The sequence below is a fragment of the Macrotis lagotis genome, chromosome 1 (genome assembly GCF_037893015.1).
Source record: "Macrotis lagotis isolate mMagLag1 chromosome 1, bilby.v1.9.chrom.fasta, whole genome shotgun sequence".
Taxonomy (NCBI): Eukaryota; Metazoa; Chordata; class Mammalia; order Peramelemorphia; family Peramelidae; genus Macrotis; species Macrotis lagotis.
The window spans coordinates 821,010,513-821,036,050 of NC_133658.1; the positions used below are offsets into that span (position 1 = coordinate 821,010,513).

Here is a 25,538-nt window from a genome sequence, read left to right on the forward strand (position 1 = left end):
AGGCTACCCCTGAAATCCGGCTTTCCTATGTATGGTGCTTTCTCAAACTGTATAACAGGACAAAATACAATGGAAAACACATGAAAGTTACTAAGTCAATAGTACTTTTTGGGGTATTTATCTACTAAGAAAAACACCTAGAAAAGAGGGAAGATTTGATTCCATGATGACAAAGCATTTCTTAATCATGCCAAGTACATCACTTTCATTTCCATTCTGCTATATACTCTTAATGGAATTTACAGGGCAAGCATAAGGCAAACTGAAAACCATAAAAATTTTCCCAGATAAAAATGGATTTTCAAAGATAGAAAAGCAAAATAACCCAGGATCCTGGTTCTCATTTTGCCATGATTTAAAAAATTTGTTTTAAACAGGCATGTTTCCTCTCCTACCTTACTTCTCTGACAAAAAAATTATTTATAAATGAACTCATCAGGGAAACGCTATTTCGAGTTTACATTTGAGATTTCCTGCCTTTTCCCCAACATCCGATCTAATAAACATTCTCTAGGGCAAAAGCTAACAATTGGATCGGAGTCTTATCTATCTTTGTGATTAATCACCTAGCAAGGGAGCACAGAGGGAAAGTCAGACGGCCAAGGTTTTGGATGACTGCTTACTGAGAATGCAACTAACCTTCAAAGAAGGAAGTCGATTTATACTTTAACCCTCAAAAGGACGAACAGTTGACAGTGGATAGAGCACCGGTCCTGGAGTCAGGAGTACCTGAGTTCAAATCCGATCTCGGACACTTAGCTGTGTGGCCTTGGGCAAAAAATAAAAATAAAAAAAGGATGAACAGTTGAAAAGCATTTCTTGGACCGACCATGGAGATGGAGAAAATATCATTAGAAAAATTATCTTGTTTAGAAATGATAAATAGAGGAATAATCTTCATTAATCGGATATGGAAATCCTCTCATTAAACCTGTTTAGACAAGTTTCTAGGAAATCTTGTTGAATATTTTACAGGAAAGTACCTAATCTTTCAGCACCTGTTAACCTAAACTTGATGCATCTCCATTTCTTAGAAGACTAGAAATAACTTGTAATTTTCCATCTCTCTCCTGTAACCAGAGTATGGAATTTACATATCTACCTATTACTTCCTTTTTTTTTTTATTTCCGAGTGGGGATTTTAAAAAGAAAAAAAAAATTTGCAACCTTCCCCTTTCGCAATCTCAAAAAGCCATCTAGGTCGACAGGCACAAAAACACACAACACACACACAAACACACCAACACCCTACCCAGCAAACAACTTGACAAGAAAGACACCAAGGCAACACCAGCATCCTCGGCATGAGACAGATGAAAAAGTTCCTAACTCACATTTTGGGGTTCGCCCTACAGATGTCCTGTACCCCGGGATTTTTTTAAAGCAAACATTAACAACACCCCAGAACCGGCTGCATTTAAAACACAGCCCAAGCAGAGGAGTCAGCAGCCTGGCGAGCCCACTGCAGAAAGCCTCGGGGTCGGGAGAGAATCCTGCAGGGGGAAGCTGGAGAAAACAAGGGGAAATGCGACTGAGCTTGGTTACCGGGCCAGAAGCGTCACAGGAAGGAGGAGAATGGTGTTCGCCAGGGCTCTGGAAAGCAGGGGCATGTGGCACTGGGCTCTTCTCCCGCCGTGGCCATGCAGTGGAGGACCACCCGTGGGCGCACTGTGCCGCAGCGGCAGAGCCCCCCGCGCGCCTCCGCTCCTCTCCAGGACGCTCCTCCTCCTCCCTGCCCTCTCCTCCAGGCTCCCAGCCCTGCCCAGGGCTGCCCAGCCCCAGCCTCGTCCCTCCTCTCAGCCCTGCTGGCACAGATGCCCGCGCGCCGGCCTCCAAGGTGCACGCGCCGCAGCCGCAGGTGAGGACCGGGCTCCCCCTGTTGCCAGGGGCCGGTTTCTAAGGACGCGGGACTCTGACCTTGGGCGAGGGAAGAGTGGTCCAGGTGGAGAAACTGGCCCCGGGGCTTGGAGGGGCAGGGAGTTTGAGCTGGCGTGGACCGTTTCCCCATGAAAGAAGACTTTTTTTTACTTTGTCCCGCAGGATCAGAGGGCAGAGAGGCGAGAACCCCGATGGCAATAACTCCTTCACCCGTAGTCGTTCCCGGGGGAGGTGAGCCTTCCCCTGCTTCCCCCTCCCCTTCTCCCTTTTCTTTCCCAAATATTCCTTCCTCAAAAGCAATTCCTAAGGCAAAACAAATAGAAGAAACGGGTCACCGTGGCCCTCCTCATTCCCACTCCCTCTGGTTAGTTCTGATTCCCCAGCCTGGTTTGGAGAGCATCCCGGATGAAGTGGTACCAGGATTTCGCAAGTTCTTCACAGGTTCTACCTACTGGGCAAAAGTTCTACTGTTTCTTGATAGAGGATCGAGTCAGCTTTTGGGGGACTGGGCGGCCAAGTGGGTAATGAATTCTTTGGAGATGATCACCCTTGGAGTCCATTAAAGACAGACCTGGCAGTTCCCTGCCACTCCCACATTGTAGTGACTGTAGTGGCCCTGGAACTACCAGACAGAGAAAAGAAAGCACTTCTCCTAACACTAGCTTAACCATTATTCTAAATATTATACAGCTGACAGTGGGAGGGAAAAGAGGAAGTATTTCCAGCTCTTACTTAGCACACCGTCACAACATAAGCCATGAATAAATGCTGATTGGCTGATTATCTAGAACACCTTGGGCAAATCACTCAAATCCTGCTTCTTGGCTAACTCAAGAGGGGAGGGGAAATTGTTTTAGAAGGCCTCTGGGCTTCTTGTCAGATGTGGATTTGTGATCTTTTGGTCATTGTGTAATGACTGAGAACTTGACAGCCTAGCAGAAGAAATAAGCCACATCAGAACTGATATTCTCAGTAAAGGAAATCTGAAGATGGAAAAGTGATGTAGATTTGCCTTGGGGGAAAAAAAAACAATGGGATTAGTAGAGTTGGTTTGAAATCTCCCAAAAGCAATGAAATATATATATCAAGAATTCCTGAGATATCCCATCCTTTAGTGTTCGTGAGCCAAAATGACCAGTATGAAGAATCTTGCAGCTTCTGCTTTGAGACATGCTAGAGAAATCAAGAAATTCAGAGAGGAACTTGACAAGATCCAATCAATTAACAAGGTTTTATTAACCTCATACTGGGGTGACAAAGACAAAAAATGAAATCAGTCCTTGCTGGCAAGGAGTAGATAATCTCTAAGGAAGCATACATATACCGTATTTCCCCATGTATAAGACATACCTTAATTTGGGGGTCAAAAATTTGAAAAAAAAATTGTATTACATAAAGTTATTGAACTCAAGTTTTATTCATCATGAAATTCAAGGACCTTCTGCTCATAGCTTTCAGACATCTTTTGGGCAAATCTGGTGCGTGGACACGTGATTAGTCCATTCAGTTTCATGAACCTGAAGCACCAATTATTTTCTCCTTTGAAATCGGTCACTTCTTTTTCATCAGCAATTCTTGCCTCCTGCTGAACCATCTTTGTGGACACAGGAATTCCAATGACCCTTTGCTCTTCAATCCATCTCTTCAATTCCCTCTCTAACTCAGACCATTTGGCTGACTTGCTTCTCAGGGCCTTCTGCCCAGACAGTTTCAGTTGGGTTTCTTCTTCATTAGTCAGTCTCACATAGTTTTCTCCTCTTGGAGAGGGACCAAACTGATGTTCAGCAGCATGATTTCCATTTACTTTTGCAAACTGGATCACTTTGAACTTGAATTCAGCACTGTACTGAAATCTTTTCCGAGTCTCTTCTGGGCAGAGCATGGCAAAACATAACCTATTATATTGATAACAAATAAGAAACAATGAGCATTAAAAAAGTGCAGAAAAAGGGGGAAATGCAAGTAAGAAAAATCTACAACCTCTATATCAGACCCCAAATTTTTTGGAAAAGGGTGCATCTTATACATGGAGAAAGACAGTAATTAATATAATAAAATGACAAAAATAATAAATTAAAAATTAAATTAATAAAAGGCAAAACTAAAGTACTTTGAAGAGTGACAGTAGTAATTGTGGAGACAGCATAAGGAAAGGAGAAGATGGTATTTAAATTGGACTTTGAATAAAGCTAGAGATTCTAAGAATTAATGGTGAGGAGGAAATATATTCCAGATTTGGGAGCTAGCCTAGGTTTAGGCACAAAGTGGAAATAGGATAACCAATGGAAGGATGAGCAAACAGGTTAGTTTTGACAGAATGTTAAATACTTGGAAGGGATTGACTGATAAATCTGGAAAGGTAAATTAGAGTCTGTGAAGGATTTAGAATACCAAACAGAGGAGTTTGCATTTTATCCTGGAGGCAAAGGAGAGGCCCTGGAACTTTTTTGAGCAGAAGAGAGACAGAATCTTAGATCTTAAGCTCAAAGGAATCTCAGAGGTTAGCTAGTTCCACTCTTTCATTTTACATTTAGATGAGAAAGCAGGCACTAAGCAGTTAAATACCTTGCCCAAAGCCATGCTAACAGTGGATAGCATTTGAACCCAGATCCTCTGAAGTCAAAGCCAGTGTTATTTCTGTATGATCAGCCTTGTGCTTTAAGAATTACAGTTTGGTAACTGTGCGAAGTGTGAAATAGAATAGGAAGATCATTTATGAAGACTACTTAGGATTGCAATGTTATTGTTCAGTCATTTCAGACTCTTTCTGACCTGCTTTCACTGTTTTCTTGGCCATTTCCTTCTCCACCTCATTTTACAGAAGAGGAACTGAGGCAGACAATCTTAAGTAACTTGTCCACAGTCACACAGCTAGTTGAGGTCAAAATTGAACTCGGGTTTTCTTGATACTAGGGTCACCACTCTATCCTGGCTTGACATTTCTTTCACCTCATTTTACAGAAGAGGAACTGAGGCAAACAGTCTTAAGTAACTTGTCCACAGTCACTCAGCTAGTCTTGAGGTCAAAATTGAATTCGGGTTTTGTTGATACTAGGGTCACCACTCTATTCCCTGTGCCACCCAGCCATTTACCTCTTTGTTTATTTAGTTTAAAGATTAAAATAAAATGAAGTGTGGTTTAACTAATAATGAAAGAGATTTACTTAGTATTATAAAAGATATGCAATGGGACCTAAGAGTTTATTTAACTAGGCAACATTTCTCCAAGTTGTCCAAGCCATAGCCTAGAGATTATATACACAAGGATTCATAGTGAGGATATCAGATTTGATTTAGTTGAGCACAACTTCCCAGTCTCTGCAGAGGAGCTTCTCTTTGTTTTTTTGTACTCAGGTGATCCGGAAGAGATTTCAATGACTTGGGGCCTCTGAGCCAATTTTTTTTTTTTAAATTGTTTTTGTATTTTTCAAGGCAATGGAGTTAAGCGACTTGCTCAAGGTCACGTAGCTGAATAAGTACTAAGTGTCTGAAGTCAAATTTGAACTCAGGCACTTCTGATTCCAGGACCAGAACTCTATCCACTGCGCCACCCAGCTGCTCCCCCAGCCAATTTATTCTTGAGGATAATTTCAATACCTCTTAAGGAAAAAAAAAACAGCTCAAATAGGGATGAGAAAGAGGGAAGAGACTTGATTTTGATGTAGAAAAATGAGAAATGGTAAGAGACAAAAATATTAAGCTTAATTATCCTCACTTCCCATAAAAGTTTGACTTGAAAATAAAAGACACTCTAGAATGTCAAAAAATAACCTAAACCCACCTAAGGCAGCAAACTAAAATTTCCTTGCCAATTCCCTAAATTTTAGACTTAATGTCATTTCCTAGCTTTTAAAATTCTGCCTTGGGGTTAGAAGATAATTCTTCTATTATGTTTGTCCTCTAGGCAATTCAAGTTCTATTGGCAGTAAGGATTTCTGATTTGGAAAGAAAGTTCATTCAATGTTGGGAAAAGTATCACAAATTCTACTAATCTTGTAAACTTGTTCATAATTATTCTAAAATACTTTAAGCCATTATTTTGTTTTTTCCTGTAAACAAATTGTGATTTCTAAGTATTTAATACTTAGAGACACAGAGACACAAAGTAAGAGGAGGATTTGATTAGCTGCCTTGGGGTTACAATTGGAACATTACAGAGCCTCTTCAATTCTGCTTAATTAGGAATGGTAAGAACAGAAATCAGAAACCAGCTAACAGCTAAAAGCAATAACAGTTTTTAATACAAACTTATTTGTAAAATAATATGGAACAGGATGATAGAAGATTACAGTCATCTAATAAAACAAAACCAATCAGCAAACATCAGGGCCTTGCAATATATCAGATAATGCGATAAGTGTTGGAGATTAAAGAAAAAATGAAAACAGTTCCTGTCCTCAAGGAGTTTGGAAAGGCAGTATGTTCATACAGAGGACAAATAAGGTAACTTTAGAAGGGAAAGCCCTGGCTGCTTAAGGAAATGAGAAAGGATTCCTGCAGAAATCTGTGTCTTGAAGAAAGACTGGAATTCCAAGAGGGTGAGTTGAAAGAGGAAGAGACTGAGGGACAGCCATTCATACACCTGGGGAAGATGGGAAACTGAGCATTCTAAGTAAGAATGAGCAAGGAGGCTAGTGTGGCTGGACCATGGAATGTCTGAAGAGATATAATGTGTAAGAATTGAATGAGCAGACAGGGCCAGGTTGTAAAGTATACAAAAACCAAAAAGAAGAGGCTTGTTTTTTTTTTTTAATTTGATTGAGGAGTAAAATAGTGAGATTAGTACTTTAGGAAAATCACTATCTGCTTTAAAGTTAATACTAAAGCATTAAAAGTAAATGACAAGGGGTGGCTAGGTGGCGCAGTGGATAGAGCACGGGCCCTGGAGTCAGGAGTACCTGGGTTCAAATCCGACCTCAGGCATTTAATAATCACCTAGCCGTGTGGCCTTGGGCAAGAAGCCACTTAACCCCCTTGCCTTGCAAAAAAAAAAAAAAAACTAAAAAAAGAAGTAAATGACAATGCTTTCTAAATATTTTTAGAACTCTAAACTTTTCTTTTTTTAGGTTTTTTTTTTTTTTTTTGCAAGGCAAATGGGGTTAAGTGGCTTGCTGAAGGCCACACAGCTAGGTGATTATTAAGTGTCTGAGATCGGATTTGAACCCAGGTACTCCTGACTCCAGGGCCCGTGCTCTATCCACTGCGCCACCTAGCCACCCCTCTAAACCTTTTTTTAGAATCTCTTCAGCAATACCAAATAAAGTCAACAAAATTCAATATTTGCATGCTTATCTTTTTTTACTTTAAATTTATTTATTTTGAATTATACAAATTTTCCCCTAATCCTTCCCTTCCCCACCCCCCACAGAAGGCAGTCTGTTAGTCTTTACATTGTTTCCATGGTATACATTGATCTAAGTTTAGTGTGATGAAAGAGAAATCATATCCTCAAGGAAGAAAAATAAAATATAAGAGATAGCAAAATTACATAATAAGATAATTTTATTTTAAAATTAAAGATAACAGTCTTTGGTCTTTGTTCAAACTCCAGAATTCTTTCTCTGAATACAGATGGTATTCTCCATTGCAGATATCCCCAAATTGTGCCTAATTGTTGCACTGTTGGAATTTGTTGTTAATCTACAACACTCATCACATTATCACTCTCATTTTCTTCTGCTGCTGCACATCTCACTCAGCATCAGTTCATGCAAATCTTTCCAGGCTTCCCTGAATTCCAATCCCTCCTGGTTTCTAATAGAACAATAGTATTCCATCACATACATATACCACAGTTTATTAAGCCATTCCCCAATTGATGAATATTCACTCAGTTTCCAATTCTTTGCCACCACAAACAGGGCTGCTATGAACATTATTGTACAAGTGATGTTTTTTACCTTTTTTTCATCATCTTTTCAGGGTATAGACCCAGTAGTGTTATTTCTGGATCAAAGGATATGCACATTTTTGTTGCCCTTTGGGCATAATTCCAAAGTGCTCTCCAGAAGGTTGGATGAGTGCACAGCTCCACCAACAATGTATTAGTGTTCCAGATTTCTCATATCCCTTCCAGCATTGATCAATGTCCTTTCTGGTCATATTGGCCAGTCTGAGAGGTGTGAGGTGGCTTTAATTTGCATTTCTCTAATAAGTAGTGATTTAGAGCAATTTTTCATATGACTATGGATCGCTTTGTTCTCCTCATCTGTAAATTGCCTTTGCATTTCCTTTGACCATTTGTCAACTGGGGAATGACTTGGTTTTTTTTTTAATTTGACTCAGTTCTCTGTAGAGATATGCAAAGGCATATACCCTGAAGAGATGATGAAAAAGGGTAAAAACACCACTTGTACAAAAATATTCATAGCAGCCCTGTATGTGGTAGCAAAGGACTGGAAATCAAGTAAATGTTCTTCACTTGGGGAATGGCTTAGCAAACTGTGGTATATGTATGTCATGAAACACTATTCTATTAGAAACCAGGAAGGATGGGATTTCAGGGAAGCCTGGAGGGACTTGCATGAACTGATGCTGAGATGAGCAGAACCAGAAAAACATTGTACACCCTAACAGCAACATGGGGGTGAGGATCAACCTTGATGGTCTCATACCATCAGTGCAACAATCAGGGACAACTTGGGGCTGTCTGCAATGGAGAATACCATCTGTATCCAGAGAAAGAACTGTGGAGTTTGAACAAAGACCAAGGACTATTTCCTTAAATTTAGAAAAAAACCTGATATCTTATTGTCTGATCTTGCTATCTCTTATATTTTATGTTTCTTCCTTAAGGATATGATTTATCTCTCATTACACTCAATTTGGATCAATGTACAACATGGAAACAATGTAAAGACTGTCGAATTGCCTTCCCTTGGTGGGGTGGGGGAAGGAAGAAAGATTAGGGGGAAAATTGTAAAACTCAAAATAAAAATAATCTTTAATTAAAAAAAAGAAATGAGTCCTTTGTCAGAAGTACTAACTGTAAAAATTGTTTCCCAATTTACTACATTTCTTTTGATCTTGGTTACAGTGGTTTTGTCTGTGCAAAAGCTTTTTAATTTGATGTAATTGAAATTATCTAGTTTGTTTTTAATGATGTTCTCCGTCTCTTCCTTGGTCATAAACTCATGCTTTATCTTTTAAAAGTAACTGCAAACATATTCAAAAATACAAAGGCATTTTTTTCTTCATGTAAACAATAATAATATTATGGGAGTTGTGCACATTGTTTAGTTTCATACAACACATTTTCCCTCTTCCACCCTTCTATTCCCCCTACCCACCCACCTCTTATTGAATTTACCCTTCCAGGGACCTAAACATACAAATCCATCACGTGCATCTGTATCTTGGGGTTGCAAGAATTCTGATGCATATATTTCAACCAATGGTCTTTTATTATTATTGAGAAGATGTAGAATTAGATTTTTAAAAAGTGTAGTTTAGTTCCAAAGTATGAACAAGAGATAAAAGGGACAGGTCCAGAGAGGCAGCACCACAACTAGTAAGTTCCAAAGTTAAAATTCAAACTTACATATTTTTACTCCAAATCCAGTACTCTTATTATGTCAAGCTGGTTACCATCAAAGAGGGAAGTTAGACATTAGGCGTTTATATTCCTATGCTACCTAATACCAAGTTTCTCAGATCAATCTTTCCATGCACAATAAAGAAAAAAAAGAATGAGATCTTTTAAAATATATTGTAAAGCAGCTTCCTTCATATAGAAGAGGGTGGAGTTTTTAAGATATTAGCAACTGTGCATTTTAAAAGATCATTATTGGGAAGGAAGAAAAGGGAAGAAGGAAGGAAAGGAAGGAGGAAAGAAGAAAGGAAGCAAAGGGAAGGGAAGGGAAGGAGGGAGGTAGGGAAGGGAAGAAATGAAAGAAGGAAGGGAAGGAGGAAGGGAGGGAGGAGAAAAGGAAGGGAGGGAGGAAAGAAGAAGGGAAGAAAGAAGAAGGAAGGAAAGAAAGATTAAGTTACTATTACATCCTAGGCACAATCTCATTTTCTCTCAAAATAACTCTATGAGGTAGGTATTATTAGCTCCATTTTCCAGTGGAGGAAACTGAAGCCTACATAGTTAAATGATTTGATCAGTATTAAGTAGCTAGTAAGCGTCTTATCACATTTAGACTGGAATCTTCCTATTTTAGAGTCAATACTCTATCCATTTTGCTACTATAAAATAACTTTAAAGCTCCTTCAATTACATGTCAAAAGTTTGTGATTTCATTGGGATGAAATCCCTCCCAGATTATAATCCCTCCATGATTTAATGATAGCCTTTCAGAATTTCTGTCCCACACATATGTGTTTAAGCATGCATACCTATATATGTTTTTTGTGCATATATATATATATATATATATATATATATATATATATACACATAAAATATTTTTCCTTCATTTTCTTTTTGTTTTGTTAGACAATGGGGTCAAGTGAATTGTTCAAGATCATACAGCTAAGGAATTAAGCGAGATCGCATTTGAACTCAGGTCCTTCTGCCTCCAAGGCCAGTGCTCTATCCATTGCGCCACCTAGCTGTCCCTGTCCTTCATTTTCAAAGACCACAACATCAGGGAGGTGATGCCATGACAAGCACATGAATTGGATTTGAGTGAAGGGGCCCTGTGCTAAGGCACCAGCCTCATTTTTTCCTCTGGAGTCATCTGGGTCCGGGGACTAGATATGAATCAGGGTGACTGGAGGATGACTCTAGATGTGAACCAATTAGGGTTAAGTGACTTGCCCAAGAGAAAGAGTCAAGTGTCCGAGGCTGTATTCAAACTCCTGTACTGACTCCAAGGCCAGTGCTTTATCCACTGTGAGCTAGCTGCCCACGTATATATAAATTTCACCAGTCAATCTGGTAATGATTCAGTCTAAACTAGCTGCCTATAAAGATATATATATTTTAAATCACTAATCAATCTGGTAATGATTCAGTCTAAAATTAAGTGGTTTGGTCCTCAGACAGCAAGCCATTATTTATCTTTATTCAAAGTCTTTCTATCTTGATAAGGCCTACTAAATGTTGTATTCCTGCCATAGCCTTAGGAACCTAGGATGAACTCCAAGCTATGATGAGGTTTTTAAAGTAAGACTTAAGTGAAAGATTTTTGAATTTTTGAAATAATTAGCCTTGTTGGCATCTACCACTAACTGCAAACAAAATAATAAAATATTTTCAACATATTTAACTTTACTTCCCCAAATTTTATACTTAATGCCATATCCTAGGTTTTAAAAATGTAATTACTTTGGGGTTAGAAGATACTTCTATTATTTCATCCCCTAGGCAGTAAGGATTTCTATTTTGGTAAGAAAGATCATTCAGTGTCAGAAAACGTAGTGCACAAATTTTACTAATCCTATAAACTTAATCATATTTTTTCTAAACTATTTTTAAAGTTTTATGTCAAGACATTTACACATTTATTTTATATACTTCATTTTATCATTTCAGAGAAACAATGTAAGGAAACAATGTAGATTTGATTAGCCACCTTGGGGTTACAAATGGAACATTTCCGAACCTCATCAATTCTACTTAAGATGGTATGCTAAGAACAAAAATCAATTTAAAATAAAATGCTTACTCTGCCAAAACTCCTTCGAAAGCCTTTGCCTCCAAAAACTCAACCTAAACCACTTCAACTAAAGAAAGAAAGCCCTGAACCAGGTATGTAATATTAATCATCGAAGCCCCTCAATCTCTATCATTATGCACTGATAATAAAAGTAAATTATACAATTGAGTTTTTAAAGTGAATATGGAATAAAATAAATTTTATTGCCTGGAACCCTGATTCCAATTTATGGGTAGGGTTAGGGTTAAGGTTAGAGTTGGGAAGCATTTAGGGTTAGGGTTAGGATAGAGTTAGGATTTGGGTTAGAGTTGGATGGCATTTAGGGGTATTATCTTCAATCCAACACAAACTTCCCTTAGACAAATCATTGTACTGTTTCTCCTAAACATTCTAAACATGTACATGTTCAGTTCTTGTGCCAGTCTTTATTCCATTTGCCCTTCCTATGTGGCTCATCCACTCAACTTTGCCTGAGAGTTTGATTTTCTATGCAGCTTCCCTCAACACATCTAGCAAATTTATCTTTCTAAAGCAGGTTTATCACATCATCACTTTTTCTACCTCCAGTTTTATGGAACCTAGATATAAAAGGAAATCTAGATATCATCACATATGACTTCCTCCCACCACAAATGAAGAAGCTTACAGAAATGCTTGGTTAATAATTATGTCTTGTCACATCAGTTAAATTTAAGGATAGAAAATATATACCTTCATTTCCTAGTTAAATCAAATCAACAAACCAGTTTCTAGGGATACAAAGAAAGACTACTCTCAAGGAGCTCAACAGTCTCACGGAGGAGACAATATGAAAACAATTATATGCAAATGATAGATACCTACATAGCTATCTATAATATATATATACACATAAATATTGAAGTAATCAGATTGTCTTTCTAATTGATACTATTTACAATAAGGGGAAAAAATTTAATTTACATCCAAAGAATTGAAATCCTTCATCACAATTATGTCTTTCCTCTGTGCCAACCTACTAACCACCACACAATATATGGAATGTCACAAAAATTTTAATGCCTAATTTTTAAACTATTTGGAATATCCTCCATATTTATTATCAGGTCACTATTTCCAGATATACCTATTCATTACCCTTCCTCTATGAATATCAGCAGTAGAGTAAAGACATCTTTCTATATAAAGAAAACATGTTTTTTTCTTCTCCTTTCAATCCCAGAGTTCTAAGTACCCAGCTGACATATGTATCATGAAAGCAGTATATCTCTAGATAAGGCATATATCTGCACAAAGTTAGCTCTGAACATCTCATCAGGGAACAATGACTACTAGAATACATCTTTTTTTTGGGAGGGGAATAATAAATTTCTTTGCATTTTCTAGCAGTTTTGGATTCTCTCTTTAATTAAATGGAGGAAGAGAGTTGCTTAGATTTAGGAGAGTATAGTTCCGAGACACTATTCCTCTTTTGTATGTAATGGATTTCCATTAGCAATTGAGTGAAACTTAAAGATGTTTTCTCAGAATAATATTTTAAATGCAAACAATAAAATACACAGGATTACCAAAGAAACTAAACAAGTTGAAAGATTTGTTTTTAATTTGACAACTAACAACATTACCGATGCCAGGTTAGAACCCCTGGGCTCTAAATACATTCCTTGTGATGAATCTCAAACACATGTATAGCCTCAGTAGTTATCATTTCTTTTACCATCCCTCTTTAGTGTCATTTTAATATTTTTTAACCTCTTAACTCTGGTTTAAACTCTTTCATTACCACCTTGGTAATTTTCTTCTTTGCTTTCCTCTTGGAACATTTCATTCATGTTAAACATGTTATACATTCTATAATGAAATATTCTCTCAGCTAAATTGAAAAATGAAGAATATTCCTCCAATTTTTTCCCCAACAGGGAGATTAACTTCTATTCACAAACAAACATGGCACAATCTCTTTCCCTCTCTGTATCCATACATGACAAATCTGACATCTTCAGCACTTTATGACAACCCGGGATTCTTTTCATTGCTAACTGACCTTCAAATCATAAGTCTGATTCACCCAAGGTTCTATAGTGGAGGCTCCTAAACTAAGTTGTTGTCTGTCTTGTTATCTCTAAAGTCCTTGAGTAGGTAGTGATCAGTAATAACTGGTGAGTTCCCACTTAGTGTTCTTCACTTATGGATTTTAAGGAAATGTGGACTTTGGATTACGTGGAGAAGAAAAGGGGAACATTTCAGGCAAAGTAAATAGTATGAAAGGTTGTTATCAATAAAAAAGAATAACCTGTCTAAAATAGTTCCATGTTGTAAAGTAATTGAAATGAATGGATAGAACAGTTATAGCATGACACTACACTAAGTGGACTCAAGTTGATGGGTAATGAGGAACTATGGCCAATTTTCAACTTTCACAAGGCACAAAAGTTCCTAGAAAATGGCACAAAAGTAAAAAATGTGAATGTTTGTATATTGAATCTATAGGAAATAGAGGACTAGGTTCCTGTGACCTAAAGATCTATGATCTTTAGCTAGAGATTACAAAAAAAACCCAAATCCACTTTTCTGCATTCAATTATTTGTAACAAAAACATTAATTCTGATAATATGCATTTTTCCTAACACAATAACCATGGAAATAACCCACAAAATAGAATAGAAAAAATAAAATTAGTTTCATTTAAAACATTTTTTTCTAGCTAATAATTCCCCAGAATTCTGTGACCTCTTCAGATAATATTCATTTATCATAAAACATGAAATCTATAGTATTTTCTAGTTTAAGTTTTATAATTTTTTTTTATTTTTAGTTTTTTAGTTTTTGTAAGGCAATGGGGTTAAGTGGCTTGCCCAAGGCCACAAAGCTAGGTCATTATTAAGTGTCTGAGGCCGGATTTGAACCCAGGTACTCCTGACTCCAAGGCCAGTGCTTTATCCACTGTGCCACCTAGCCACCCCTAGTTTTATAATGTATTATAATATATAATATTCACCCAATAAGTCTTTATTAATGACATTTAATTTATTTATATATTATATATTATTTAACATTTCTCATAATATATATTTATAAATATTATATAGAAAATAAAATTCTTAAAACTAAAACTTTTCCAACTTGAATCTTTCCTTCCACTGTATCAGATGACAGTGAGAAAGCATTGTAGTGTCTCCTATATTGTTGTCAACTTTTCTACCTTGGCTACAAGGAGGTTGTTGGGATTTTAGTAGCTGCCATCAGAAGGTCTCAAGGTCTCAAGGTCCCAACATCACCTCCATACTCTGTCCTTCGTGGCTTGTGGTGATTTGGAGATCAGGAAGAATGAACCAGCTTGAAACAAACCAACAGGAAAGTCTGTATTTGAGATCCTTTAAGTATCTCAGAGTATGGGATCAGAGTAGAGGCAAGTTGACATTTAACCTTGAGTCTGTGATCAATGATGGGATCAGTGAAGTATGTGGTAGGATACCAGAAGTGCCACAAACTTGCCCATTGGGCTTCTCATTTTTTCTCAACTGAAATGTGTACAACTGCCATCATGAAAGTGAAAAAATGAGGTTACTAATAAAATTACACACATTTTGAAGTTGTGAAAGTTAAACATGCAAATATTTGAGGATTGATTCTATTTACAAATTTAAATGGGAGAGTGACACTAATAAAACAGATAAGGAAGATGATTTTGGTTGTCATTTTAGACTATCCCAGGATGGAAGAAAAAAAAAGATGAGAGGCTATTTTACAAGAGGTTCTTTTATTATTTTAATAGTAAGATGATGAGTGTTCAAGATCAGGTTGTTGTTAATGGAACTGAGAAAGACACAAGACCAAGTAATCATTATGAGAAAAACTAATAGGATTTTATAACTGATTACTTGTGAGGAAGCAAGAAACAGAAGCCATTGAAGATGATTCCAAGATCTGAATCCCTATTATTGGAACTGGGGAAATGATGGTGCCATGAACAGAATGGGGATTTGGAAAAGAAAAATAACTTTGAAGGGGGAAAAAAAGTTCCATTTTAGACACATTAGAATTTTTTTTTAAGTCATGAAATATTAACTTGAGATTGAAAGATAATGACAGAACCTCAAGCTGTCCTGAAGGTAATTAGACACATAGAGTTAGAACTTGGCCAGAACAGAGGAACTAGTATTGTAGAGTTGAAAATTAGCAACTTGAAGATGGTAGATGAATAGCTATAGATGTCCTATCCTCTCTTCTTTAATAGTTCACGTTGAGCTCTTCATAAACAGATCAAGTCTTCCATCCTTGAAAAAACCTTCCTTAATGGTTTACCCTATAGCAAATTTCTCATTGCTTTGAGTTTTTAGCCTTGACTACCTGTACTATTTATTTGCCACTTAATCAATAACTATCTATGACAGCTCTTCTATTTTTATCTTGGGCTGTTATCTAACTCATATTTTTCTCCCTAACCTTTCCTTTCCTGTCTTTGTGCTTACACACACACACACACACACACACACATGCACATAGTATCTAGTCATCAAGGGCTATTCTATTAAATATAATTTCATGAATGAATAAATCTGAATATATGTTATATTAACTCGGGTATCTTGTTATATTTTCTGAACCAAATGACATGCTGATTAATAAACATAATCTCAATTTTCTTTTTTCTTTATTTCTTCTCTTTACCAATTTAGCTATCACCGATGCAACAATTAACCAGCAATCCAAGCGACAAGATCTTCATAAACCCCATCCTAGTAGACTCTTTCCAATTGAATTAGAGAAGATTCTAATTCCTCGAAAATTTCCAAAGAGGAGAAGGCAATCCCGGATCCATATTAAAAATCTCCTCCTTAAATGTCACCTAAAAAGATATAGAGATACTGCACCAAAGATGTTTTTAAGGAAATATACAAAATTTTATATGTTATTTTCAAACATTAAAGAGGATTATGGTGGTCCTTTCTATATGCCAACTCGTCACTTGATAAGACACGACAGTGCTTCAGAAAAGTCAAATGAGCAATGGATATCTTCAGAGACTCTAACACCTTTAAGATCATCCAGCTTCATAAAACATGATCTTGAGCATGCAACACCAGACTCAGATTATGAATCTTTAATATATTCCTCTAAATACATGGATAACAGTATGTACAAGAAAGGAAAAATGGATTGGTATGAAAGACTGAGAACCCCCCAAAATACAATATCAAACAAAATTTTTTCATTTGATGAACTATCAGCAACTTTACCAAGAAGGCCTTATACAAATACTATCTTAGGTAATATTCATCTTATCCTATCTGATGGGTAGCCTTTAATTTCTTCAAAAATTTTATGAATTTTTCTGAAATATCCATGACTTTACATTCCCAAGGAAATATTCAATTTAAAAGAATGGGACCACCCACAGGAAGCATATGAATTGCCCCCAAGTTCCCAAGTCCCCATCTTAAAAAACAAACACAACTCTTTTTTTCTTCTAGAAATGTCTCAAAATAAAAGGAAGAAATCAAAGCTCAAAAAATCCATATCATCAGAAAACATTAGCAGTTTTACAGGTAAATTATTTATGTAGCCATTTCTCATAAGACAAGGTAAAAAAAAATAAAACAAAACTAACTGCCCAAGGAGAGGCAAGGAATAGAGAAGAGCACAAATTTCAAACTTTTCTAGGACACAGAAATATTTTGTTTTGGATATGTGTATTCTTTAGTGTTAAATAACATGTACCTTTAAGCATAGACCTACATATATATATATATATATATATATATATATATATATATATATCTTAGTGTTTGTGTTTTAATTTTCACTTAATCTTGATCTCATAGATGTAATAAATAATAGAATATTAGTTCTTAGATATTAGTACTTCTATTTAATACTTAATTCAATTAATCACTTAAGCATTAATTAAACACCTACTGTGTGCACTGTGATAGGAATTGTAATCATCATCATCATCATCATAACAATAGCAACAATAATAACTAGCATTTATGGAATACTTTAAAGTTTGAAAAGTACTTTATATGTGTTATCTAATTTAATACAGCAGCCCTCTAAGTGTCATCCCCATTTTACAGAGAAAGGTTGTTACACAACTCTAAGTGCTTGAGGTAAGATTTGAACTTGGATCTTCCTGATTCTGTGACCAGGATCTTATTCACTAAGACAAAAGCAAAATAGTCCTGCTCTCAGGACATTTACATTCTAATGAGTGAGATAAAATGTACAAAAGTATACAGAGGATGAATTTAATTTAGGAATAAAGAAACACAGAAATTGGAGAAAATCAGAAACAATTTCATGTAGGAAGTTAAATCTTAAATTGATTCTTTGATTCAGAGATGAGGTGGGACAGCATTTCAGGCAGTAGGGATGGCCACTGCAAAGACGCAGAGAGGACAGCAGCTGTTGGGAGTAGGAGCTGCTGGAATTTATTAAGTAGAAAAGGCATGCATTCAGATCTGTATTTGCAACTATATAGAGGATATATTGGAGTGGGGGGGGGGAATGTGAGATAGGAAGGCTTGTTAGGAAGTTATTATAATAGGTTAGTCAGATAATAGATTATTATTATAATAGATTATAATAAGTTATGAGGGTTCAAACTAAGGTGCTATCTTGTCAGTTGGGAGAAGACACAAGTGAAAAATGCTCTGGAAACAAAAATAATAAAATTTGGCAACTGAATGGCTTAAAGGGATGAAGAAGAGTGAGTAATTGATAATAACAATGTGAGGTTGCAAATCTGAGGGACTAAGGATAGTGGTACCCTCAACAGAAATATGGAAATTTAAAATAGAGGAAGGTTGGGGGTGAGGGAAAAAAAAGAGTTCTGTTCTATCTAGTGTTTGCTTTCCTGATGCCTGTGAACACATCCATGAGCTCCATGATTAAAAAAAAAAAATTACTGGTCCATCTCCAAGTACCTTCCAATAACTTTAATCCTGTATTTCTTTCCCTTATGTGGCTATCTATAATTGGAACTTCTACTTTTCCACTCATTCTCTTTAAGTCTTCAGTCTGACATTTGACACCATCATTCAATTAAAGCTGCTCTCCAAAGTTACCAATGTTCTTTTAACAAAAAACAACATTGTTGTTGTTTTTGCTTTGCTTTGTTTTGTTTTGTTTTTCCAAGGCAATGGGGTTAAGTGACTTACCCAAAGTTACACAGCTAGCTAGGTAAGTATTAGGTGTCTGAGGCTAGTTTTGAACTCAGGTCCTCCAGACTTCAGGGCTCGTGCTCTATCTGCTGCACTACCTAGTTGCCCCATTAATGTTCTTTTAATTGTTGAATTTATTGACATTTTCTCAATCCTCATCCTTTTAGACCTCTCTACAACATTTGATCATCCTCTTTTTCTGGATATTCTATTCAGTTTGTCATACCATGCTTTGTCAGCATCTTTTGTTGACCCTTCCTCCAAGTCATGCCCCCATTAATTGTGGTACCACCCATGGATCTTACCTAGGTTCTTTTCTTTTCTCACTTTATATGCTATACTTTCTTATTCTGTACTTTATACTTGGTGATCTCAACAACTCCCATGGTTCAATTATTATCCCTTTGCAGGTGATTCTTAGATCTTTTTATACAGTCCTAATTCTTTTCTGAGTTTCAGACTCACATCACCAACTGCCTACTGGCTATCTCCAACTTGATGTTCCATCTACACGTCAAACTCTGTATGTCTGAGACTAAATTCATTATCCTTCCCGTTTCCTCTCTTCTGAATTTCCCTGTTAGTTCTGTGAACCCAAACACTCTCCCAGTCTCTCAGCTCACAATCTCAATGTCACAGAATCAGTAAGCATTAAGTGCCTACTGAATATACAAATAGCATTTATTAAGTGCCACTGAAAATACAAGAAAAAACAAAAGTCCCTACTCTCAAGGAACTCACAGTCTAATGGAGGAGACAATATGAAAACAATTGTATACCAGTAAGATATCTATAGTGGAGATCATCAGTATGAGGGAGGGGAATTATAATTAAGGGATTAGGAAAGGTTTCTCATAGAAGGCGAGATTTTTAATGCAAACACTTAACTCCCTCTAATCTGTTGCCAAATTCTATCATTTCTGCTTCCATATCCTTTGTTATATGATTTCAAAAAGTTTTTACTTTATGCATGTTTCCTTTTTTTTCTTTATTGATTTAGCTTCATTTACTGTAGTTTTGTCACATTTTTCTGTTTTAAGGGGTTTTTTTGATAGGAAGAACTATGTAGGAAGGAACTACTAAGTCATCAGATCAATTCTTTTGGTTCTCAGTTTTATAGTCACAGAATTTAATTTTTCCCCATTTCCCTTATTGTTCCTTGTGAACTGACATTGCTCATTTTTAAATTTTGGCACTTTGATTTCTCCCCTTATCTTAATAAGTTATTTGTAATTCTTCAATTGTATTAGTTTTTGCAAAAAAAATTTAATATATTTGGGTTTTTCTTTAGCCTTTTTTATTATTTTGTTGATTTTAATTTTTTTTAGGTTTTTGCAAGGCAAATAGGATTAAGTGGCTTGCCCAAGGCCACACAGTTAGGTAATTATTAAGTGTCTGAGGCCGGATTTGAACTCAGGGACTCCTGATTCCAGGGTCGGTACTCTATCCACTGCTCCACCTAGCTGCCCCTATGATTTTCATTTAAGAAAAATTGCATTCCCAGTTAATTCACTGCTTTTCTGTTTTGTTAGTATTTATGTACTGCATTAATTTTTTTCCCTTAGAATTGTTTTATTTGCTTGTCACAAATTTTGGTACAGCATCTCACTGTTATTACTCTTCATCACAAAGTTATTGTTTCCATGATTTGTTTATTATACAAAATATTATTCCTTAGTTTTCTTTTAGGTTTGTATTTTTTTTAATCTATTTTATTAGGGGTTTTTTGGCATTACCTTCGCTTAGAAGTATGCAATTATATTTCTACCCTTTTTTCAATTTGTGTAGATAATAGTCTTCTGCAGGAGACTTAGCCAACTTGATGCTAAAGGTAAAAGATGTTGAAAGGTAAAAAGGGGGAGAAAGGCCAGAGAAACTTTACCTACAAAGAGTTTGAATAGTTCAATAAATTAAGAGTCCAATGAGACAATTAACATGGCCCATAGCATAGACCCTTTTGTGACTTTTGTCTCCAGTCCTTCACCGGTAGAATGAAATCAAGGAGTAGAACTGAAAAAGGGAGTAAACTCTAAAATTGGAAAAATGGGTTCAGTCCTAAATATTGTGATCTCAGTCAAATGAACAATTGAGGTGATACTTATACAGTGCTCCTTGACTCATCTTTTAACTTTTGTTAAATATGATAACACATTCAGATCTCCTATAACACTAACATGTTTTTCTTTTTAGAAATTATTCCAGAAAAGTCAGAATCTGAGGAAGAATTCATTGTGTGTGGTGAGGGTTATTGTAAAAAACCATTATCACTTTCAGATAAAGAAAAAATGAACCTTGCCAGAATAGCTGTTAAAAGATGTCATGATTATTCAAAAAATGCACTTAGTCTTAAGGTATAATATTTTTTCCTGTGATTATATTCATTGGTATTTTTTTCCTTTAACCTTTTAAACAAACTATTTTAGATGATACCTTACTATTACAAATGAAGCTTCCTTTGGATATTCATCTAGATTTTGATGGCTCAATAATATTACACAAAATATTACTCACTAATACATCCATAGGCCTATCTTCTTTGTTTAATACATAGGTGGGAGCTTAAGGCTCAGTTCTATGTATTCAGTAAGCATTTAATAAATGCTTAGTGATTTCATTTAAAGTCATTTTAATAAACTCTCCATCTTCCAGTGTGTTGGGGTAATAGAGTGTTCTTGCTTATGATATCTTAGAGTTGGAGGCCAACTGGGAAACACAACTAGTAAACTTCAAGCTTTCCTGACCTCTAGCCCTCAGATCAGTTTGATGTTTAATTCCTCTGTCATTGCCACCATTATTGAGGCCTCCTTTCTCCCATCTTGTTAGCAATGGGAACATCACTTAGGCTATACAATGAAGATGATCTTTGGAGATTTTACCCTTCCTAAGGTTGTGGAAGACATTGTAAATTAGATCCATAATGTCTGATTATATTTATCAAACTGATCTGTCTTTGGTGAGGTTTGCTGTGAAATAAGAGAGAAAATAGGAATAAATGATTAGATAAGGCTGTAAAGTTTATAGTAACTTAGTCATGCAAGACTGTTGTTTCTGTGTTATTTCTGTCTCATGGTCTATTGACCATTTCTCTAGACTTTCTTCTCGACCCAGTTTCTTTAATCTTCATGTATTTAAAAAATTAATTTATTGATTTTCATTTTTAAAAAATTGCATCCTCAGTTAATACTCTGCTTTTTTGTTTTATTTATATAAGAATATGTACTGTTGCATTTTCCTCTGTGATGTGTGTGGTCTTTTCTGTTGAATCTCTAGAGAAAAACAGTGCACATTTAAGATTTACAAAGTGATTTTCTTGCCATAAACATATGAGGAAGATATTTCCATGATTTTTATTTTTAAAATGAGAGAACTTATTCATAGCCACATTGGAAGGCATCAAAACTCAGGTCTTCTGACAATTCATTGTTTTTGCCATGGTAACACTAGGTCTTGGAACATGTCTGTGTTTCCCAAATGATTGTATAAAGGTCATAGTTAGACCCTCAGATTGCTTCAGAGGTAGGAAACACAGCACATAAAAGAATTATCTCTTGCCACATGATGGCTTCAAAGCAGAGCCAGCTTTTATTGGAAACTTTAGAGGTCATTCAAATAGGTCCACCTCAGTAAAAGAAGTTAACCCCTTGCATTTCAGTTCCCTCCCAAAGTAGCAAGAAATGTATAGACATTTGCAGACATACCTCACAGAGCAGATAACACAAAAAGTTGCACACTTGGTGAAACCTTCTCCAATAGAACCTCCCCTAGCAAATACTTGACAAGTAGGGCTGGGAACAGTGAATCATTGAATTAACATAAATTTCAACAGTCTCCCCATTTGGTGCTAACTTTATACATACATATATTTATATATGGATATGCATATCATATATATATATATATATATATATGGATCAGACAAAACATCAAAAGAAAATGTATATGTTCAGCACTATATTCAACCACATATTCCACCTTTATCCACAATTGCACCTTCCTAATCTGCTGCTAATTCTGCCAAATTAGTGGCTATAAACTAGGGCACTTAAACTCAAAAAAGAAAATATATCACCAATCATAATCCCATATTTCCATTAATTTCACAGAATCTGAATGAACTGATAATCATAATTTTATGTATCCTTCAAAAAGACAAGTCTTGTTAAAAATGCCTTAGACATGTCACAGATCAAGCCACTTAGAGAACACACAATGTATTCATCTTAGAGGGGACATGTACTCATCAGCAATGTCACCACAAAAAGTTGGTAAATATAAATACTATGAAGCAAAAGACCAAACAGTACAATAATGATCATCAATGTTAAATAATAGCAATTCTTCTTGTAACCTGATAACTTAAGTGAACCAATGTTAACTTAAATCAGCTCATTTCATCTTGTATCCCAGGTGTCTCATGTAGTTGTCTTGGCCCTGGAAATTTCTTCCCCAGGACTTCCCAGAATAGGGCTTTTGCTGGAGTAGTCTCTTTCCAGATTTACTTCTCTGACTCCCAAGTCAGCTGCAGAGTCCTAAATGATTCTCTGAAAATCTTTTGCAAAACATAGTCCAACTGTCACAGTCATACACTGCAATTGGAAAAACCACTGCTTTGAATCCATGGACCTCTTTGGCAAGATCATGACTACTTTTAGTATACTTTCCAGGTTTGTCATAGCTTTCTTTGTAATGAGAAAACATCTTTTAATTCATGACTTCATTTTCTGTCTGCAGTGATTGGTGGGTCCAAATATATAAAACTTGACCACTGTCATTTCTCCTCCATTTACTAAAAAAGTGATAGTAACAGTTCCTATGATCCTAGTTTCCTTTTTTTCTTTGTTTATTTAATGCTAAACTTTAAGCTTTATATTCCCCTATTTTAACCTCATCAAGAGGCTTCTCAATTCTTCATTTTCTGCTGTCAGAGTAGTGAGTAGCTAAGGTAGTTCGAATCTGACCTCAGACACTTGACACTAACTAGTTGAGTAAACCTGATCAAGTCACTTAACTCTAATTGCTTCGCATCCAGGGTCATCTCCAGTCATCCTTATTCATATCTGGCCACTGGACCTATATGACTCTGAAAAGAAGGTGAGACTGGTGACTTAGCACAGCACCCCCCCCCCCACTCAAATCCAATTCATGTGCTGATCACCATCCTGATGTGCAGCTTTAACAGCATCATCTTTAGAGTTTTAAATATTTCTTGGAATCCCATCACCTCCACTAGCCTTAATGTTGACAGTGCTTCCTAAGGCTCACTTGACTTTATTCTCCAGAATGTCTCATTATAGATCAGTAACCATACCATCATACTTATTGGTGATGTTAAGATCTGTCTTGTAAAGTCCTTTTGTATATTTTTGCCACCTCTTCTTAGTCTCTTCAACTTTTGTTGACTTTTGTTAAGTCCCTACCATTTTTGTCTTTTATGATTCTCATTTTCACATGAAACATTCCTTTTATATTTCTAATTTTATTGAAGAGCTCTCTAGTCTTTTCCATGCAGTTGTTTCCTTCTATTTCTTTGCATTGCTCATTTTAGAAAACCTTATCTCTCTTTGTTGTTCTCTCAAATTCTGTATTCGGATGGGTATGTCTTTTTCTTTCTCCTTTACCTTTCACTTTCCTTCTTTCCCCAGCTATTTGTGTTGTTGTTCCTTATCTTTTGTTCTCAAAGAAGATCATGACATCAGAGAGAGGTGATGCCATGACATGAAAGCGAGTCCAATTTAAGTAAGAGGTTGCTGTGCAACATCACCAGTCTCAACTTTCTACTCCACAACCATCTGGGTTCAGTGGCCAGATATCTTAGCTATTTTTGTAAAGTCCCATCAGAAAGACATTTTTCTTTCTGGCTCTTTTTCTTTGGAATGTTTTTTTTTGTTGCTACTTCTGGCAGTTCTGTCCATAGTTCTTCAGACTCTCTATCTACTTGATCTATTCTCCTAAATCTATTCATCACTTCCACTTCATATTCATAAAAGATGTTATTTAGGTCATAACTGTGTAGGTTGATGATTTTCCCTATTTGCTTCAATTTAAGTCTGAATTTTGCAAGAATATGCTCATGATCTGAGCCATACATAGTCAATTCTAGAATTTGTTTAACTGACTGTAGAGCTCCTCCATCTTTGTCTACAAAATATATAATCAGTCTGATTTTGATATTGACCATCTGGTGATATCCATGTGTAGAGTTACCTTTTGGTTTGTTGAAAAAGAATTATTTTCTATGACCAGTAAATTATCTTGATAAAATTCTATTAGTCTCTGCCTTGCTCCATTTATACTCTGTGGACAAATTTGCCAATGGAATTGTTATTCCAATTATCTTTTGATTTCCTACTTTAGCATCCAATGATGAATGTGACATCTTTTTTTTTTTTGAAAAAAATGTTCTTTCTAGAAGATGTAATTCTTCATAGAACTGATAGAACTGATCAACTATGGTCTCTTCAGAATCAGTGATCTGAGCAAAGATTTTTATCACTGATATATTGAAGACTTTTCTTTGGATTTAAACAAAAATCATTTTTTCATTTTCAGATGTACTACTTTTCTCACCCTTTTATTGATTATGAGAGCCACTCCATTTCATCAAAGTGATTCTTGCCCCCAGTATAATATGTGATGATCACCTGAATTAAACCCTCCCTTCCCATCAATTTAAGTTCACTAATAGTCAGATGTCAAATTTTAATATTTTCTTTTCCTGTAGAATGGTTAATAGATCTTACAAGTCTATACAATATTGATATTTACAACATTGTATATCACTCTTTCAATATATATTACAGACAGCTGACTTTTCTTTTGGGTTTGACCCAGCTGCTTCATTTGTACTGGAGCTACTTGTAGGTGGCCTCTGCTCTTTACTAGTAGCATGCTACATACCTTTTGTTCTGAGGG

At 36.0% G+C, this 25,538-nt stretch overlaps 2 protein-coding genes across 10 annotated transcripts in view; one reads left to right on the forward strand and one right to left on the reverse strand.

Moving 5' to 3' along the window:
* The window catches only part of LCP1 (lymphocyte cytosolic protein 1), a 109,262-nt gene extending 107,586 nt beyond the window's left edge, over window positions 1-1,676 (reverse strand). For 4 of the 6 annotated variants that reach the window (XM_074217089.1, XM_074217086.1, XM_074217087.1 and 1 more), the window contains exon 1: window positions 1,546-1,675. The gene's annotated coding sequence lies outside the window, so the exon portion shown is untranslated. Of the gene's footprint in view, window positions 1-639; window positions 769-1,545 lie in introns of all 6 variants that reach the window. The other 2 variants (XM_074217085.1, XM_074217090.1) reach the window with 2 other exon arrangements.
* A 163-nt stretch (window positions 1,677-1,839) lies between these two features.
* The window catches only part of LRRC63 (leucine rich repeat containing 63), a 50,839-nt gene continuing 27,140 nt past the window's right edge, over window positions 1,840-25,538 (forward strand). Inside the window, exons 1-6 of one of the 4 annotated variants that reach the window (XM_074217093.1) lie at window positions 1,840-1,858; window positions 2,041-2,109; window positions 11,357-11,572; window positions 16,140-16,730; window positions 16,935-17,009; window positions 20,817-20,977. In XM_074217093.1, the coding sequence (XP_074073194.1) occupies window positions 11,482-11,572; window positions 16,140-16,730; window positions 16,935-17,009; window positions 20,817-20,977 (918 nt within the window). In that variant the 5' untranslated portion in view covers window positions 1,840-1,858; window positions 2,041-2,109; window positions 11,357-11,481. The other 3 variants (XM_074217092.1, XM_074217094.1, XM_074217091.1) reach the window with 3 other exon arrangements.